Source organism: Grampus griseus (assembly GCF_964374135.1).
Source record: "Grampus griseus genome assembly, chromosome: 1".
Classification (NCBI taxonomy): domain Eukaryota; kingdom Metazoa; phylum Chordata; class Mammalia; order Artiodactyla; family Delphinidae; genus Grampus; species Grampus griseus.
The window spans coordinates 114857500-114876422 of NC_139017.1; the positions used below are offsets into that span (position 1 = coordinate 114857500).

The following is an 18923-nucleotide window of genomic DNA, read 5'->3' on the forward strand; positions in this document are numbered from 1 at the left end:
TTCATACAGACATGACTTGTGTTATAATTCTCTTGGGAACATGATCCTATACTACCTTTTTTCAAAAATGACAAACATTCTAAGCTGAATTGTAGTAACTTTATGTATATTTTCTAACAGAAGATAAAATACAAAGAATAAGATGAAAATTTGTGTGATATGGCATCCAATTATACCATAAAGAATGAAAGTTTTAGAAACATTCCAGGAAATAACAAAGGCCATATTTTCCCTTTGCTATGCATAAGGAATTCCCATTGAAGTCAATGGCATTTTACATAAAAATCAATGGCAAATTATGGTCCTTAATGAAAGAGGAAATTATAATTATAGTGCTGCTGGCAACATCACTAGGGTTAAGGCTGTGCAGTCTTTTCCATTATCACTTATCAGGATTTAATAGCTCAGCTGTTTTGAGTTCTACTTGGCTGAAATGTGATATACAACTCATCAGGCTGGGTGTAATTAGTTATTGTTACTACACAAACAAATATTTTAATTAGTAAAGCATTTTTTAATTATGAAGCTTAAAGAGAATATTTTTTCCTGATGACAGGTGCAGGGGTGGAGAAGGACAGAGAAAGAAGGAGACATGCTTCAAGGAAGGTAAAATGTTGGCAGGTCCCTCAACTGGAATAACTCACTTTCTTTTTTTTTTTTTTTTTTTTTCCTATCTCCTTAAAAGTTTATTTCTATTTTTTTTTAATTGAAGTATAGTTGATTTACAATGTTGTCCCACTATCTTCTGTACAACAAAGTGACTCAGTTACACATATATATACATTTCTTTTTTTATATTCTTTTCCATTATAACTCACTTTCTTTTGATTGTGACATCAGTGTGACTTGCTAGGAAACAGAATCTCCTGGGGGAAGCAGCACTGTAGAAGACTCAAGGAAGACCATTGGATGGTTCCTCTCAACCCATTTTTCTACTATGGGGGTAAGGGCATGTGCAATGCAATTAGATAGCAACATACTACAAGCTCCTAGAAATCCTCAGATTTCCACTTGACAATGCCAACCTTGCTTTTCTGGGTGAAAGTGCATCATCCTTGACTTATACATGTTCTCTTGTCACTCATAGACTGTAGGAAAGTCCATCTGAGATGTGGATGGACCTTAGATCAGAACGTTTTGATAGATCCAAAGTGGAGTTGTCGGGATATGTTGCAAATATCCTCCTGCTTTCCCAGGTTGGTGGCCCTCAGAGACCAAGGTATAGACCTTTATACTTACTGCACCTCAAGCACAGGTGAGGAAACTAGAGCAGCAAAGTCTTTTTTAGTAGTTTCTGTACTCACAACCCGAGTTTCGTGGCACTTGCTAAGGCCACCTGTGGATCCTTACATTGGAAACATTCATTACCTACAGAAGGGTTAGATCAAGGGAAGAGAATATGAGAGGAAAAGGTAAATACTTGTCTATTATGTGCACTTAGCCTACATTGTTTTATTTAATCTCCATAACTACCCTTGTGTGTAGCATTTTATCCCCAATTTACAGAGAAGCAAAATGAAATTCAAAGAAATTAAGTGATTTTTCCCAGATGGTTCAGTTAGTACATGACAGAGATCAACTTCAGTCTCAGATCTTATGAGGCAAGTTCAGTGCTCATCTTATTTCCTTCTTAACCTCCAAATCCAAACCTTCACTCTCTCCTCAACATGGTCCATTGGGGCTTCCATCCTCTTCTCTTAGAGAAACAGCTCTTGTCAGGTCCACTGACCACCTCCATTGACGAATCCAATGGTCACTATCTGTCTTCATTCTTCACAACTTCTTATCAACATTCAAAGCAATTGGCCTTTTTTTCCTTCTCTGACCTTTTCCAAAATGACTGCCATCTTGTGGTAAGTGTTTTTCCTACCTTCCTAGAAGCTTCTTCTTCATGCCCTTTGATGGCTCTTCCTCCACTGCTCAGCCTATAAATGTCCCCATGCTCAATCCTGGGCCCTCTTTTTCTCTTTTCTCTTGCTCACTCCTGCTCTAAGGGCTTCCACTCAGTCTTATGGCTTTTCTTCCGTCTCTATGCTGAAGGTAACACACCAACCTCCATTCTCTACTGAGATGTGGACTTGTATATATAACTACATGCACAATAATTCCATGCATTTCTAATAAGCATCTTATATGCAACATTTCCAAAATAAACTCTTGCCTCCCTCCCCTCGAAAAAGATGCTATTCCTTCTCTATTTTTCCCACCCCTCTTGTTGTTATTGAAACCAAAAAACGATGTGTCATCCTGTCTTTCTCTTGCCCTCTATTCATAATCTATCAACAAACCCTGATGATTTAGCATGTAAATAATGTCTGAAATCTACCCACGCTTTCCAGCATCGATATTCCAAGTTTACAATTGTCTACTAACTAGACTCCCAGTTTCCTCTCCATTTAGTAGCCAAAGTGATTTTTTTAAACATAAATCAGATCAAGTTACTTTCAGACTTTAAAGTGCTCCAAAGAAATACAAAGTTAAACACACACACACACACACACACACACACACACACACACTCCAAAAGTGTCCCACAACCCTTAGGCTAAAATCCAAGGTCCTTTCCAAGTTCTCACCCTCCTCATTATCCTTCCTTATCTCATACATCTCACACTCTTACACCAGATTCTAAGCCAGACACACTGGTCCTTTTGTTGTTGTCCTGAGCCCCCCGAACCCCTGCCACAAGCTGGATGCCACCTCTGCCACCTTGAGGACTTTGCACTTACTGTTTTCACTGCCAGGACCACCTTGAGTTTTGCATAACTGGATCCTGCTCATGATTGATTTCTCAGCCAACTGTCACCTTCTTAGAAAGGCATTCCGGAGTAAGCCTTGTAATGATGGTCCTGGCACACAAGCCTGAAATATTTATTATCTGCGCCTTTGCATTAGTCAGCTTGGGCTGCCATGACAAAATATCATAGACTGAGTGGCTTAAACAACAGAAATTTATTTTCACAGAGTTCTGGAGGCTGGAAGTCTGAGATCGGAGTACCAGTAGGTCAGATGCTGGAGGGGGCCCTCCTTCTGGCTTGCAGAAGGCTGCCGTCCTGCTGGGTCCTCACATGGTGCAGAGTACACTCTGTATGTCCTCCTCCTCTTATCGGAGTACCAGCTCTAGAGAACTGCGGTTCTGCCTTTGTGCCCTCATTTAACTTTAATCACCTTAAATGCCCTGTCTCCAATACAGTCTCGTGGAGAGTTAGGACTTCAACACGAATTTAGAGGAGCACAGTTCAGTTTGTACCATCAAAGAATATGGTATTGCCTGTCTGTCTGGCACAGATAGTTTACCAGTGTTTAATGCTGCATTTTCCATTAAAAATGGAGAGGGGTGTAAGATTAGAAATAGCCATGATGTTGATTATAAAACACAAACCAGTTATGTTAATTTTGTAACATTCTCATTTTTGTTCTCTGTTCAAAATACATTGTTAGAACAAGAGAAAATAAATCTAAGAGTGGAATGAATTCAAATATCTCCTTGGTTTTTATACTTGTACTTGGTAAAAAAAATGTAAAAATTAGTAATAATGAGAATCAGAAAGCTCTTCTAGAAGTCTTAAAGGAACCGAGCCAATATGTAGCAGAGACTGAGAATGCTTTTCCCAACAAACACCGTGTTTCCTCAGTTTTATTCACTGTTTATCACATTTTTAAAAGCTGTTTTACAAAATGTATTTTTTCTAAAGTCTGACCATGCCCTGAGAGAAGGAAAGAGAAAAATAGAAGATTACCCCCAAACAACCAAGGTCTAGTTTTGTCCATCACTAAAGGAATAGCCAATTAAAATATAGCAGGTAAATACTATGGAATAATAGTAGGTAGCAGTTAGAAGTAACAGCAACTTGAACATTTTTGAGAAACATATTGTTGAGTGAAAAAGGAAAGACAAGAAACAAAAATCAACAATCTAATACTTTTCATAAAAATTAAAAATATATACATGCACAAAACATTACATATTTTACATATGTACATACCCTGTCAAGCATAGATATCAACTACATTCCGTAAATACCTATGGAGAGATCAGTTTGGAAGTCCAGGAAAAGAGGGAAAATTTTTTTAAAAAGAGAGAGAGGGATTTTCAACCTGTGATGTTGGTGAGCAGAATATAAGTCAGATATTTGCACCTAAGGTACAGAGGAAGAGATGGAGGAAGGGAGGGAAGAAGGAAGGAAAATGAACATGGGGACAGAAGCAGGAAAATTACAATGGTAAATACAACTCTCTTCTGAGCACATCATTTCACTGGGTTTTTTGTCCTAAGTCCCTCAGCATGTGCTCATGGACCTTTGCTGAGTGTGGACTAAAATTGAAGCAGTAGCTCAGAGTGTCAAATAGGATCAGGGAGGCAAATAGCACTAGCTTAGACAGAAGGGTTAGACATGAAAGTAAGGAGTTACCAAATTGCCCTTTTTCTTTCCTTGAGCCTTGAGTCTATCCTGACTTATTGATGCCATCTACTGGTCCTATCAATTAATAGCTTTTCTAAAACTCTTGCTTGACTTGGACAAGTTTATAATTATTTGGGAGCCAGTTGTGAGTCTTTTCACTCAAATACTCCACTGCTTGCTGAAGGTATCTTCTCTGAAGCAACCTCTTGCCCCCATACTGGGATGTTTCATCTTAAGCTTTTTTTTGTTAGAGAAACTCTGCAGAATTAATTCCTTTGCTAGAAGTACTCTTTCAGGGAAGAAACAGAATGCAGTTTCTGATAGAGGCAAGGAAATCATTTCCCAAATTTGCTGTACACATCAGCTTTGGTTTTCCTTTTCCAAAGTTGGAAACATGTCTTGGAACTGGGGTGTCCTTATAGACACCTGAAATGCATTTGTAACACTTTCCCATTTGAATTAAAAAGACTTGCGTAAACTGATTATAATCTTGGGGGTGAATTTCTAGTTATTTTTTAACTTTCATGTAAATTTCTGAACTATAACAACCTTACTCACAGTTGGATGTGTATTATCAAATGTCTTTATCATTTTATTGTCATTTCCCCTGTCTTTCTGTTTTAATTTCCTCATATTTCAGACTATTCTCTGGCTCGACTCACAGAGAAAGGATAAATGTCGGTATTCGTAGTGCTGTTTCAGCCAGACAACCAGTCACTTACTTCATTACTGAACGTGTGAAAGAATCTAGTCAAGTCTTAGACTTGTTCATAAGTAGAAATCATTCGTTAACAATGGTAAAATTTCAACAACAACCAAAAAATCATGTCTCATTCCACATTCCCTTCTTGGCAGAACAGTACATCATATTAAATCATTTCTCATTCATGTTCAGTGTCTGCCACTTAAAGAAGGAGAAAAATCAAGCAAGTTATTTCTGGAGCAAACACTGAGAATAACCACAAAACTGACAAGCCATCTTCTCTTCCTTGATGACGAGGTGGTTATTAAGCGGCTGAAATTGATTCCAGGAACAGATTGTCTGCAGAATATTTCCCCGAAACCCCATATTACCATAATACTGTTGTTATGGGAAAAGAGTACTGAATCTCCTGAGGATCCTGAATATCAGGAAGGACTTGATGCCCTAAGACAGGGTCAGCAAACACCAGCCATGGGCCAATTTTGTACAGCCTGCAAGTGAAGAATGTTTTTTTTATATTTTAAATGGTGGAGGAAAATATCAGAAGAAGAAGAATATTTCATCATGCATGAAAACTATAAGAAATTTAAATATCAGTGTCCATAAGTAAAATGTTATTGGAACACAGCCATTCCCAATGATTTACTTTTTGTCTCTGGCTGCTTTAGTAATACACCAGCAGAACTCAGTAGTTGCAACAGAGGCTACATGGTCCATTAAGCTGTAAATGTTACTAACTGACCTCTACAAAAAAAGGTTGCTGACTCCTACCTGAAGGTCAAAACTGATGAAAGAGAGGCGAGGTGCTTCGAAGTCCTTGGTAGAGTCTCCAACCCGAGACACCAATGAATGGGCTTCCAGGGCAAACAGAACCAGTGCAGCCAGACCCTCACTCTCAAAATCTGCTGCTCTTTCTTCCTCATACATTTAGTCCGTTCATCGTCAGACACTGCTCTCAAGAATCTTGAGCTTCCCTTACTGCTGTTCCCATGGTGTGTTAGTTCACCTTGAACTACACATGCAAAAAAGGGAGGGCTTGTATTAGGTATACCCCTTACAAATCTCAGGTATCTGGAGGCTAGGTCCAAACAAAGAGTTGAAAAGCCCTAGGTATATACACAGAAAACAAGCTAAGGTTCTTCAAAGTAGAGTCCTTCGTCATTGTGTAATATAGTATGAGGCCAAAAGCCAAGCAGATAGACGGTTTCACTTCTCCATAGTTCGATTTTCTTCAGGGCATTTCCCATGAAGTGATGAGTTCCTTGTTATCTCTGAATTCCTTTTTATATTACTAGCCCAGTGAGACTAAATCAAGCTTTAAGCCTCTGCTTTTATTTAGCTTTTGACCTTTAAAACTGTTAATCATCGAGTGCCTCAAGGAGTAAAAGATGCAGAGAAAGAAGAGCTCACCTTGGTATATTTTTTTCTTATTTCTGGTTGACTTTGTTTCTCTCCAATGCCTTTAAATAGATGTTTTTATTTATTGTTTCTTTTCTTATTGTGTCCAATTTTTATTGTTTGTTCCAAGACAGGAAGTTTGTTCTGATGTAAGATACTCTCTTAAAACCAGAGGTAGAACTGTTTGTTTTTTTTTCTCTTGTTAAAGGAAATAGTTGTCTCAAGTCTTTTTCTACTAGGATTGCCAAATGATAAATCTGTCTGCTTCATTCCAACAAAAAGTGACTTTAGGCTCGAAATCCTGGGAGACGTCTTCCTAGTATAAAGTATATTTTCACTGAGTGTCCAAGGAATGCACTTTACAATAGCAGAGATAATGTAATTGTGTGCCACAGAGGAGTCCAAACTATGACCTACATAAGAACAGAATTTTGTCCCAAGGACACCTTTAGAAGGTAAAATACCATTGAGAGACTATAAATCTATGATAACTACTCACGTCTGAATTGCTGTTGGATACCCTCAATTGTCCCTTCTATCATGTTTTCATGCAGATATTGAGCTCCAAGACAAAGTACTCAAAACTGAATTACCTCCATCTTTCTCTCTCCACTATTACTTACTACTTTTCAGTAACCATAGAATGTTTATTTCCCCAAATTGTGGAAGTAGAAAACTTCAATATATGGTTAGTTGATTTCTTAAAGGCAGGCCTTGCTGTAAACTAGTCATAGGCAGTGAGTGTTTTGATTCATGGAAATTCTAGAAGCTCTTTAATTAACCTTATAAAAAGGCTGTTAACTTGAAACATCTTCCACAACAAGTAATACTTTCATAGACGGAATAGATCTGTCACTATTCCAATAGAGGAATAGGCTCATACATGGTGAAGTATAAGGAAAGAAATAGTAAAGATAAAAGCAGAAATCAGAGAAATAGAACACAAAAACATAATGGATAAGATCAACAAAACCAAAAGCAATTTTTTTAAATGACTAATAAAACTGATAAAACCCTAGTGATACATACCAAGAAAAAGTAGCACAAATTAAACTCAAAGTAAGTAAAAGTAAATAAATAACAAAAGATAAGAGTACAAACCAAGTAAATAGAATATAGAAAAGCAAAGGATAAAATCAGTAGAACCAAAGCTTATTATTTGTAATGATTGATAAAATTGATTAAAATCTAGCTAGACTGATTAAAAAGAAAAGAAAAATCAAAACAGAGATGCATCACTGTAGACCTTAGTTTCATTTTAAAAGAATAATAAGGAAATATTATGAATAGCTTTATGCCAGTAATGTTGGCCTGTGGACAATATACTTGAAAGATATGACTTATGGAAAGATATCCAAAATGAAATAGAAAACATAAATTGTCCTATAACAATTACAGAATTAGAATTTATAATCAAAATCCTTACCACAAAGAAAGTACCAGGCCCAGAAGGATTCAATGGTAAATTCTAGCAAACATTTAAGGAAAAATAATACTAATCCTACAAAAACTGTTTCAGAAAAGCAAAGAGGAGAGAACATTTTCCAATTCATGTAACAGTACCAAAATCAGACAAAAGACATCTCCAGAAAAAAGAACTACATACCAAATTCCCATAAACAAAGCCACAAATTTATAAATATATAAATGGAAAAATGCATAATGGGCAAGAATGGCTTATACTGATAATAAGGGATCAGTTCAACGTTCAAAAATAAATCAATCACCATATAAATAAAATAAAGGGGAAAAAAACCCTTATGATCATCACAACAGATGAAGGGGGAAAAAGTAGACAAAATTCAATTCCCATTTATGATAAAAAACTTTGAAAACTAGGAGTAAAAGGGAACTCCTTCAACATGATAAAAGGCATCTTTGAAAAACCTGCAGCTAATATTTTTGAAAGTGAAAGGTTCAAAGCTTTCTAGCTAAGATCACAAATGGATGTCTATCTCACTTCTTCTGTTCAACCTTCTGATGGAGGTCTTAGCTAGCAAGTTTCACCAGGCAAAGATAGATAGTAGATAGATAGATGGATGGATGGATAGACAGATAGATGATAGATAGATAGATAGATAGAGATAGAGGATTGATTGATAAAGGCAAGGCATAAATATTGGAAAGGAAGACTAAAAACTGTCTTTATTTGCCCAGGACATTATCATATACACAGTAAATTTCAATGAATTTATACAAAAGCTACTAGAACTAATAAATAAAGTTAGCAAGGACACAGTCAATAATACAAAAATCAACTTTATTACTGTATAATCACAATTTAAAATTTTAAAGTAAAATTAGAAACTAACAGCATTTACTAGAACATCAAGATATGAAATACTTAGGAATAAATTAAGCAAAAATAAGGGACCAAATTTGTACAATGAAAACTATAATACTTTGCAAAATTAAAGAAGATATAAAGAGATATACTGTGATAGTGGCAAATATTGGCATTTAATTTTATTGTTTTATCTTTGACATATTTTGAAATTAATTTTGTTATGGCCTCATAAAACAAGTTTGGAAGTATTCCCACTTTATCCTTTCTGTGTGTAAAAGTATGTAAGATATTTTGAAGAACTCACCTGGGAATGGGGTTTTCTTTGTGGATGAGTTTACTTTACAAAATTTAAATTTAATAGCTTAATTAAGGATTCAGTTGGCAGAGAGGGCAAATCCCCCCTTCCTCCACCTTTTAATCCTATTGAAGCCCTCAATAGATTGGAATATACCTACTCATGTTGGGGAGGGCAATGCACCTCATTCAGTCTATTGATTCAAATGCTAATCTCTTCTTGAAATAGTCTCACAGACATAACCAGAAATAATGCCTAACCAGACATCTGGACATCTCATGATCCAGTCAAGTCATAAAAAGAACTATCATATATAGATATGCTACATATACCACAATTTGTTTATTCATTCATCAGTTGATGGGTTTTTCTATTATAGAAAATGCTGCAATAAACATGAGTATACAAGTCTTTGTATGGACATATGTTTTCATTCCATTAGATAAATACCTAGAGTGGGATTGCTGGATCAGATAATAATATATGTTTAATATCATAAGATGATACCATACTATCTTCCTAAGTTAATGTGCTATTTTGAATTTCCACAGCAAAGTATGGGAGTCTCAGTTGCTTCACATCATTGTCAGAAGTGTTGTCCATCTTCTTCACTTGAGTCATTCAGGTGAGTCCGTAGTGGTATCTCACTAAAGTTTTCATTGCATCTTCTTGATGACTACTGATGTGGATCGTACTTTGTGATTATTGGCCACTTTCGTGAAGTGTCTGTCAAACCTTTTGCCCATTTAAAATTTTTCTTCTCTTTAAGAGTCTTTTATATGCTCTGGATAAGGTCTTTGTTTACTTTTCTGGATATCAGCCTTTTGTGGATATAGTTTCAATTTTTTTCTCTCAGTCTGTGGCTTTCTTAATGAGGTTCAAAGAAATTGAACAAATTTTGATCTAATCAGTTTTCCATTTTTTTTTCTCTTATGTGATTTTTGGATCCTCTTAAGAAATCTGCCTAACCCAATGTCATAAAGATTTTGTCTTAAAGCTTTCTTTTAGAAATTTAATAATTTTAGCTCTAACATTTAACTTTATGACTAATTTTGAGTTGATGTTTGCATATGGGGTGAGGTAGAGTTTCTTTTCCCCATGCATTTGTTTATCCATTTATTCCAGGATTGTTTTTTAAAAGACTGTATTTTCCCATTAAATAATTTTGGAACATTGAGTGGAAATCACTTGAGCATTTAAGTGTGAGTGCCTTTTCTGATGCATTTTCATAACTCCTGCAAGAAAATACCACATTAGAACAGTGGGTCACCCATTTGAGCCTAGGTAGAAACCCTCTTAATGAGTAATTTTTAGGAAGGACTCTCAGAGATGGAGGCAGTTTTTGTAGAAGGCTGATACAGCCAAGACCCCTGATTCTCCACTGCTGGCATATGCAGGTACTTTGTGGCAGGCACCTGAGAAGAATGAAGTAAATGATGTTTTTCTTCAGATATTTAAACTTAGTTTTACAGTGCACTGATCACTTTCCTTATCTTTGATTTTGGTAAGGGGATTTGATTACCCTGAAGTGTCATGTATATTAATAAATGATGATTCAAAAGAGTGGATGGATTACAGTTAGACCTTATGTGTCTTTGTCTCATAATCCTGTCTATTATTCTAAATTTCTGCAATATATGTACAATAACTGGCATTAAGGGAAAACAACAATAATAAATGTTGTGCAGGGAAAACATAGTTAATGTATTGTGGTTTTATGATTTACACTGGCTCTAATGCAACCGATTCATTTTGTGCCTAATAGCAAAAAAGAGAAAACATGAAATGAGCAGCTGAACAGAGCCATCTAGCCATCATCCTGATCAATGATCACTTGTTGAAGCTCCCAGGGAGCTGTGAGATCATTCTTTCTCAGTGCAATCGGGTTCCCAGTTTCCCCAGTCGTCTCTCCCACTGCTCTGCCTTCTTCTCACTCTCCGCATGGACTGTCATTCTCCTCTCCTCCCCCTGCCCAGGTTTCATTGCCAGTTATGAACTTGTCTCTTCTTGGTCACAGACTTAACCTGGTTGAAGTAATGATATGATATTCTCGCTTCTCTGGACATACAGTGTTGTCATTTGAGCCCATAAATGACAGACTGGACCCAATTACAGATATTTGGTGCATCATTTGGTAATTTTAAATGATGTATGAAAACAGTATAAACATGGATCGATTTTTATATCCTACTTTGATTCTACTTGGCCACAAATTGTGATAACACTTGCTTCGAATAGAAAACTATGAAAAGGTGAGAGAAAAGTCACAGAAGGATGGTTTGTAACTTACAGGTGTCAATGTCTTTTTTTAAGGATTTCTCCCATCACTCGCACAGTGAAGATACTTTCAAAATCAAGTTATATCACTTAGAACCTCATGTGTCAGAGGGATATACTTTATAGTTTTAACTGCCTGTCCCATATATGAAAATATTTATATCAGGATTTTTATCATTATAATATCAGATTTTCAGACCTGGAAAAGAGCTTAGAATTAATCTTGTGAAGTCCAAGCTCCTAACTTTACAAATGAAAGAACTAAATCTTACAGAAGTAAAGAAGTTAACCTCAAATCGCAGAGCTACTTAACAATAGAGCAAAATGTTGACCCTATGCTTCCAGAGTACAATTTTAATGTTACACCCCCTCAAACTCTAGAATCTGGAACAATACCCTACACAGTGGAGATTCTAATGAATAATAATCATGAAGGTTGGAAGGAATCAATTTTCTTGAATACAGCTAGGAGCCCACTCTTATAACTTACGATTTACATGATTTTCAGGGTAAGCATGTTTTCCATGCATAGAAAATGTAGCCCAGATGAATGCTAAATGTTTTAAAAACAAAATATGCCTGGGAAAGGAAAATTAGAACAGTAAAGGAACGAGTCTCAAAAACCAATAGTCTGAGACTCCTGAAGAATATCTCAAGTTTGTGGAGATTACAGAATAGTTGCAAGGTTCTAGATACTGAGATCTTGGAATGACTGAGGACTGTATGTTGAAATGCATGCCCTTGGCATTGCTATGATGCAGTTAGACTATGTCATTTTAAACTAAGCTGGGCCCTCAACAGCTCCAGTCCACATCCTTGAAAGCAACTGGTTCACCATCCAGCTATCAGAGTGACCGAACTTTGTCCAGAATGACCTACCCAAGACCCTTGCACAGTTCATGGTACATGGATGCTCAATAAAGAATGGTATTAAACAGGTGAATTTATCTCCTCCTACAATGCTTGGAAAATTGTAGTTCAATGCACTGGGAAATATGTGGTTTGAAGCTACAGATACCGTGGTTACTGACCAACCCTAACATTTGTGTTAATAAATCAAAACCACTGGTTAAGGAAAAGCATATTGGCCATAACTTTCTCACCCTCTGTAGCCTTGTTTTGAAAAATAGATGGAAACCTTCTGTATTTAGAAGAAGAAAATGATCTTTTAAAAAAAAATCAATGCACTTTTTTTTCCCCTAAATAAATTAGACTCATGCCAGGATGGTGAATTCTCCAAAGAGGGTGAGGACATAATGTTGACATCCATTGTAGTTTCAATCTCTCCATGCCTCAGGGAGAAAGTTAGCTCCCATTTCTGAGCTAATGGAAGTCCTTCCTGGTGTCCAGAGGGAGACAGTATGTGCCATGGTCCCTGGGCTATAAATGGAGGCAATACCATCTTGGGTAATATCCTCACAGTTCACAGTCCACACTGATTTTGGCACTAAAGAAAGTGTTGAACCTGTGGGGATTTTTAGTTAGGCAATAGCCAAATATGTTTTTAATATTAAGAGAAAAGGACCTATACATAAATCACTATACTGTAAGGCAAAAATTACTGCCACAAGAGAAACATAATCAAAGGACCATAAAGTACCGATGGAATACACTATTTAACTGAGAGTAAGAGAAAAGTTTTGAAATGGTGTGGCATTCCGACTGGGCTTTGAACAATTGGTTAAATTCTAACAGAAAAAAAGCATAGCGATTGTGTTCTGTGCTGCAGGAATAGTAGTAAAGGCATGAACAGTTTCCCTGTGTTTAGGAATGGCCAGAAAAACAGAGGTAGGAATGTAAATTGTGAGGAAGAAAAGAAGTTAGAAGATGGTCAGCTGTACTTTTACCTTCAGATCTATTCCTCAGGCTTGCATCCAATTCCACTCCATATCATAGAAAAGCCTGCCCCTGCAGACTGCTTTATCAAGGCTCCTACCTCAGCTAGTTTACAGCTGAGTTTGGCCAGTGGGAGATACCTGCTAGAGACTGGAGGTCAGTAACGCAGAGATCAGGGCTCTGTCTGCTCCTTTCTCACTCTTGTGTGTGACCTCTGACAGCAACTATGTCTTCATGTCTCCAGCTTCCACAGGACAGTCCACCCTGTGCGGTTTCACTTCTCACCAGGAAGCCCCCACTTAGTTGAATTTCCTCCAAAGAGCTTTGGCTTCTTGGTTCTAGTAACACCATCTCATCACATTGTCCTCTCTGCCCTAAGGGTGGTAGCAGCTTCCTCTTTCACGTGAAGGAAATCAGGATATGTCACTCCAAATATACCTCTCTGACATAAAAATTATTTTGAGTTAAAGACAGCTAAGAAGCAGGAAACGCTCTCTCTACCCTCCCCTTTTCTGTATGAAGGCAGGATATAAATTCTCCCTTTACTGGAGACAGACTCTTATCAGCTCAGAGACAGCACCAGAGCAATCTGCAAACAAACCTCACTTTATTAGTTCCCTCCTAAATATTTACCTTCCCACAGTTTGCCATCCTTAGAAGCCTAAAACTGCTTTCCTTTGTCCTGCCATTTCTCTACAAATGTATTGTTCTTTGTTGAAGATGCTATAGAAGCTGGAGTTCTAAGCCACAGTTCTGAGTTACTTTTCATTGAGGTTTCTCCTCCATGATGTGCACAGCACAGGTAAATAAACTATTTTCCTCTTGTAAATCTTTTTATTAAGGAACCCCAGATGAAAACTTAAAATCAGCAAAGATAAAGCTTTGGCTCCCCTAAATGGCTAACCTATGGCTTGTTTCTCTATCCTTCATTTAACTTCTCAGCATTCCCATCACTTTGCTTAAAAGACCCAGAGTTGCTTCTATTTTCTGCCAGGAGTCTGATAAGTACAGATGGCCATTAAGACTGACTTTGCTCCACCTTTCTTTGCCTTTCCCTACCTTAGTCCTCTACATTTAAAAGTACAGCTGACCCTTGAACAACGTGGGGGTTAGGGGTGCCAAGACCACACACACAGATGAAAATTTGAGTATAACTTTTGATTCCCCCAAAACTTAACTACAAATAACCTATTGTTAGTGGAAGTCTTACCAATAACATAAACAGTTAACACATATTTTGTATGTTATATGTTTTATATACTGTATTCATTCAATAAAGTAAGCTAGAGAAAAGAAAATTTTATTAAGAAATAAAGAAATTAAGAAAATTATATGGAAGAAAAATACAGTACTGTACTGTATTTATCGATACTATAAGTTTACATGGTTTGTTTACAGGATGAATCATCTGTCTGACAGTAGGTACATCAATATTTTCTTATATGATACAAAACACAATAGATGTTCTGTGTATTACTATCACTAGACTTCAAAATGAAAAGATAATGTGAAAAATGCATATTTATTTATAAGTATAATGATTTGTGCATTGATAATGAAGAAGCGGCAGTATGATTGCTTCATGGTAGCCTAGCCTATGCACTAGTGAATGAATCATTATAAAATTTTATGGCATACAATACTATAGTCTTATTCATAATACAGTATTAGAAACATTGTTACTTTTTTTTTTAGAAACCACCTACCTGTGATGATAGGCTGATACACAGTTTTTCCAATAATGAGAGAGAGAGGCATACTGTATGGTAATGTAATTCTTTGAAAGCAAAGTTATAAAACAGTAAGAAAACTAACACACTGTCAATTTTATGTTAAATATTACTAACATTATGCCTATGTAAGATATGCTGTCCACTTCAATACAAGTCTGGTGCACCATGTTCTACCCGATGAATACTCAGGTGATGTTGATGATGATGACACAAAATGTCTCCTATGGTTCCTGTCATACGGTTACTAGATTTTCACATGAAGACACTCACACGTACACAGCAGATAAGTTTATTAACTGTACGGCATGATGATCATTTACTCTTCGTTAAGTGGATCATCATAAAGGTCTTCACCCTTGTTGTCTCCACGTTGAGAAGGCTGTGGGGGAGGAGGGGTTGGTCTTGCTACCTCAGCAGCGGCAGAGAGGGAAGAGATGGAGGAGGGGGAGGGGGAGGGCAGGAGAGGCAGGCACACTCCGTGTAACTTTATGGAACTACATGGTAATTTCTGTCTCACTTTTGCTTTTTCATTTCTCTAAAACTGTTTCTAGATGGAATCAATCCCCCTACTGTTTTTCACTTTAGCTCCAGTACCCATCTCATAGAAGGGCCCATCCACGTCGTAAAAGAATGAAAAAGCAGTCTTGAAAAATCAGAACCCTTCCGACGGAAGGTCCAACGTCAGTTCGTTCGCTGGCACTGCTTCTTCTTCATCTTCTTCCGCATTGTCTGGCGCTGGTTCAGAGGCATTCAGTCATCTTCTGTTAATTCCTCTGGTGTGGTGTCTATTAGCTCTTGAATTTCTCCAAGATCCATATTTTGAAAGCCTTTACTTCCCACCTTTTTGTCATAGCCACAATCTCAGGATTTCCTTGATTGGTTCTGTCGTAAATCCTGTGAAGTTGTGCACAACATCTGGACAGAGTTTTCTCCAGCAGGAATTTATTGTTTGGGGCTTGATGGCTTTCACAACTTTTTCTATAATAACAATGGCATCTTCAGTGGGAGGTGTAATCCTTCCAGACTTTCATGATGTTCTCTCCATCAGGGTTCTCTTCCATAGCACTGACAATCCTTTCCATAGCATAGTGTGTGTGATGAGCCTTAAAGTTCTTTCCAACCCCCTAATCTAGAGTCTGACTTTGAGACGTTGTGTTTGGTGGCAAGGAGACCACTTCAGCAACTTTGATGTTGAACTCATGAGGCTCTGTGTAGCCAGGGGCCTTGTCCAATATCAAAAGAACTTTAAAAGGCAACCACTTACAGGCAAGGTATTTCCTTCAGGGACAAATCATCGATGGAACCAATCCAGAAAAAGAATTCTCATGGTCCAGGCCTTCTTGATGTACAACCAAGACTGACAGCTGGTGTTTATCTTTTCCCTTCAAGGCTCAGATATTAGCAGCTTTATAGATAAGGGCAGTACTTCTCATAAACCCGACAGCATTTGCACAAGCTGTAGAGTTAGCCTATCCCTTCCTGCCTTAAATCCTAGTGCTCACTTTTCTTCCTTACAAATAAATGCCTTCTGTGGCATTTTTTTCCCCAGAATAGGGCACTTTCATCTGCATTAAAAACCCATTCAGGAGAATCCTTTCTCCTCAATGATTTTCTTAATGGCGTCTGGGAATTCGTCTGCTGCCTCTTGGTCAGCAGAAGCTGGTTCTGTTATCTTAATATTTTTTAAGCCACACCTCTTCTTAAAATTATCAAACCATCCTTTGCTGGCATTAAATTCTACAGCTTTAGATCCTTCACCTTCCTTTGGCTTTCGGTTGTCATATAATGATTTCGCGCTTTTTTTTTAATCATTTTAGAGTCTGTAGATATGCCTGCACCCACATAAAAGCTGCATTTTCAATACAAGATAAAAAGATATTTTGCAAAAAGTGCAAGGTTTTCCTGCCTGCTGATGTAGCTGCAGCGATGGCTTCACGATTTTCCTTTCCTTTTTTTTACAGTGGTCCTTCCGCTGGATTCATTTATCTTAAAATGGCAGGCAACAGCAGCTGCAGACCTCAATCTAGGGTACATACCCAGCAATTCAACTTTTCCTTGTAATATCATGACTTTTCTCTGCTTCTTGGGAGCACTTCCAGCCTCACTAGTGGCACTTTGTGTGGATCCCATGGTGTTATTTGAGGTTTACAGTATTGCACTAAACATGATGAAAACCATGCAAGAACTGGGAGAGATCACTTTTTACCGAGATACGAAATTTACCAGCGAGGAGCTGCACATGCAGAGATGATTAGCATCACTTGGCATTTTACACAATACTCGCAACACCTGAGTTCACCTAAACAGAAACAGGAGGTGGCTATGAAATTGATATGATAGCACAGTATGTACTGCAGTTAATTTTACACAGTTACAGTTTAAAACCGCATCTTTACATTTGTTTACATTTCTCTTGGCGGCAAATGGCACCAAGTATAGTCTGTAAGTGTTTTATGAATAAGTTTTGATAAATGTTAACTTTTTATAATACTTTTGTGCATATTTGATGGTTGTAAATGATAAAATAGACTAGTATCTATATATATATTATGCATTCATGACATACTTAACATTTTCTTCATTTTTTTTTTGATATTTCTAGACTACACGGTTTTGTCTGCAAGTTTTTTCAAATTGGTGCAAATCTCCCCCAAAATTTCCAGTATATTTATTGAAAAAGATCTGCGTGTCAGTGGACCTGTACAGTTCAAACCTGTGTTGTTCAAGGGTCTACTGTAGTTGTTTTGTTGTTGTTCTCAACTGATTTTCATGAATCAGGTTCACATCCCATCAATCTTCATGTTTTCTAATCATTTCATTTAAACTCCCCAAACATTATTGAACCTCTATTATGTGCAGAAACTGTACTAATTGAACTGCCCACAAAGAGCAGTGTGCCAGGTACATGGACATATAGCTAAATAATTTACATATAGTGTGATAATGCTTGAACAGTATCCACAAAAAGTCAGCAGAATGCAAATGACAGAGAAATCAATTCTTATTTTTTATTTAATCTTATTTATTTTTTATAGAGCAGGTTCTTATTAGTCATCCATTTCATACATATTAGTGTATATATGTCAATCCCAATCTCCCAATTCATCACACCACCACCAACCCCCCGTCACTTTCCCCCCTTGGTGTCCATATGTTTGTTCTCTACATCTGTGTCTCAATTTCTGCCCCGCAAACCAGTTCATCTGTACCATTTTTCTAGGTTCCACAGATATGCGTTAATATATGATATTTGTTTTTCTCTTTCTGACTTACTTCATTCCGTATGACACTTTCTAGCTCCATCCACATAGCTACAAATGACCCAATTTCGTTTCTTTTTATGGCTGAGTAATATTCCATTGTATATATGTACCACATTTTCCTTATCCACTCATCTGTCGATGGGCATTTAGGTTGCTTCCATGTCCTGGCTATTGTAAATAGTGCTGTAATGAACATTGGGGTGCATGTGTCTTTTTAAATTATGGTTCTCTCAGGGTATATGCCCAGTAGTAGGATTGCTGGGTCATATGGTAGTTCTCTTTTTACTTTTTTGGGGAATTTCCATACTGTTCTCCATAGTGGCTGTATCAATTTACATTCCCACCAACAGTGCAAGAGGGTTCCCTTTTCTCCACACCCTCTCCAGCATTTGTTGTTTGTAGATTTTCTGATGATGCCCATTCCAACCGGTGTGAGGTGATACCTCATTGTACTTTTGATTTGCATTTCTCTAATAATTAATGATGTTGACCAGCTTTTCATGTGCTTCTTGGCTCTCTGTATGTATTCCTTGGAGAAATGTCTACTTAGGTCTTCTGCCCATTTTTGGATTGGGTTGTTTGATTTTTTAATATTGAGCTGCATGAGCTGTTTATATATTTTGGAGATTAATCCTTGTCCATTCATTCATTTGCAAATATTTTCTCCCATTCTGAGGGTTGTCTTTTTGATTTGTTTGTAGTTTTCTTTGCTGTGCAAAAACATTTAA

At 37.1% G+C, this 18923-nt stretch overlaps 1 protein-coding gene across 1 annotated transcript in view; it reads right to left on the reverse strand.

Annotated features, from left to right (window-relative positions):
* Positions 1-5720: 5720 nt before the first annotated feature.
* LOC309829471 (interferon-induced protein 44-like) overlaps positions 5721-18923 on the reverse strand; it is a gene marked incomplete at both ends in the record, with an annotated part of 52118 nt that continues 38915 nt past the window's right edge. The window contains 2 exon segments of the mRNA XM_082665405.1: positions 5721-5801; positions 10461-10501. Coding sequence (XP_082521531.1) covers positions 5721-5801; positions 10461-10501 — 122 coding nt within the window.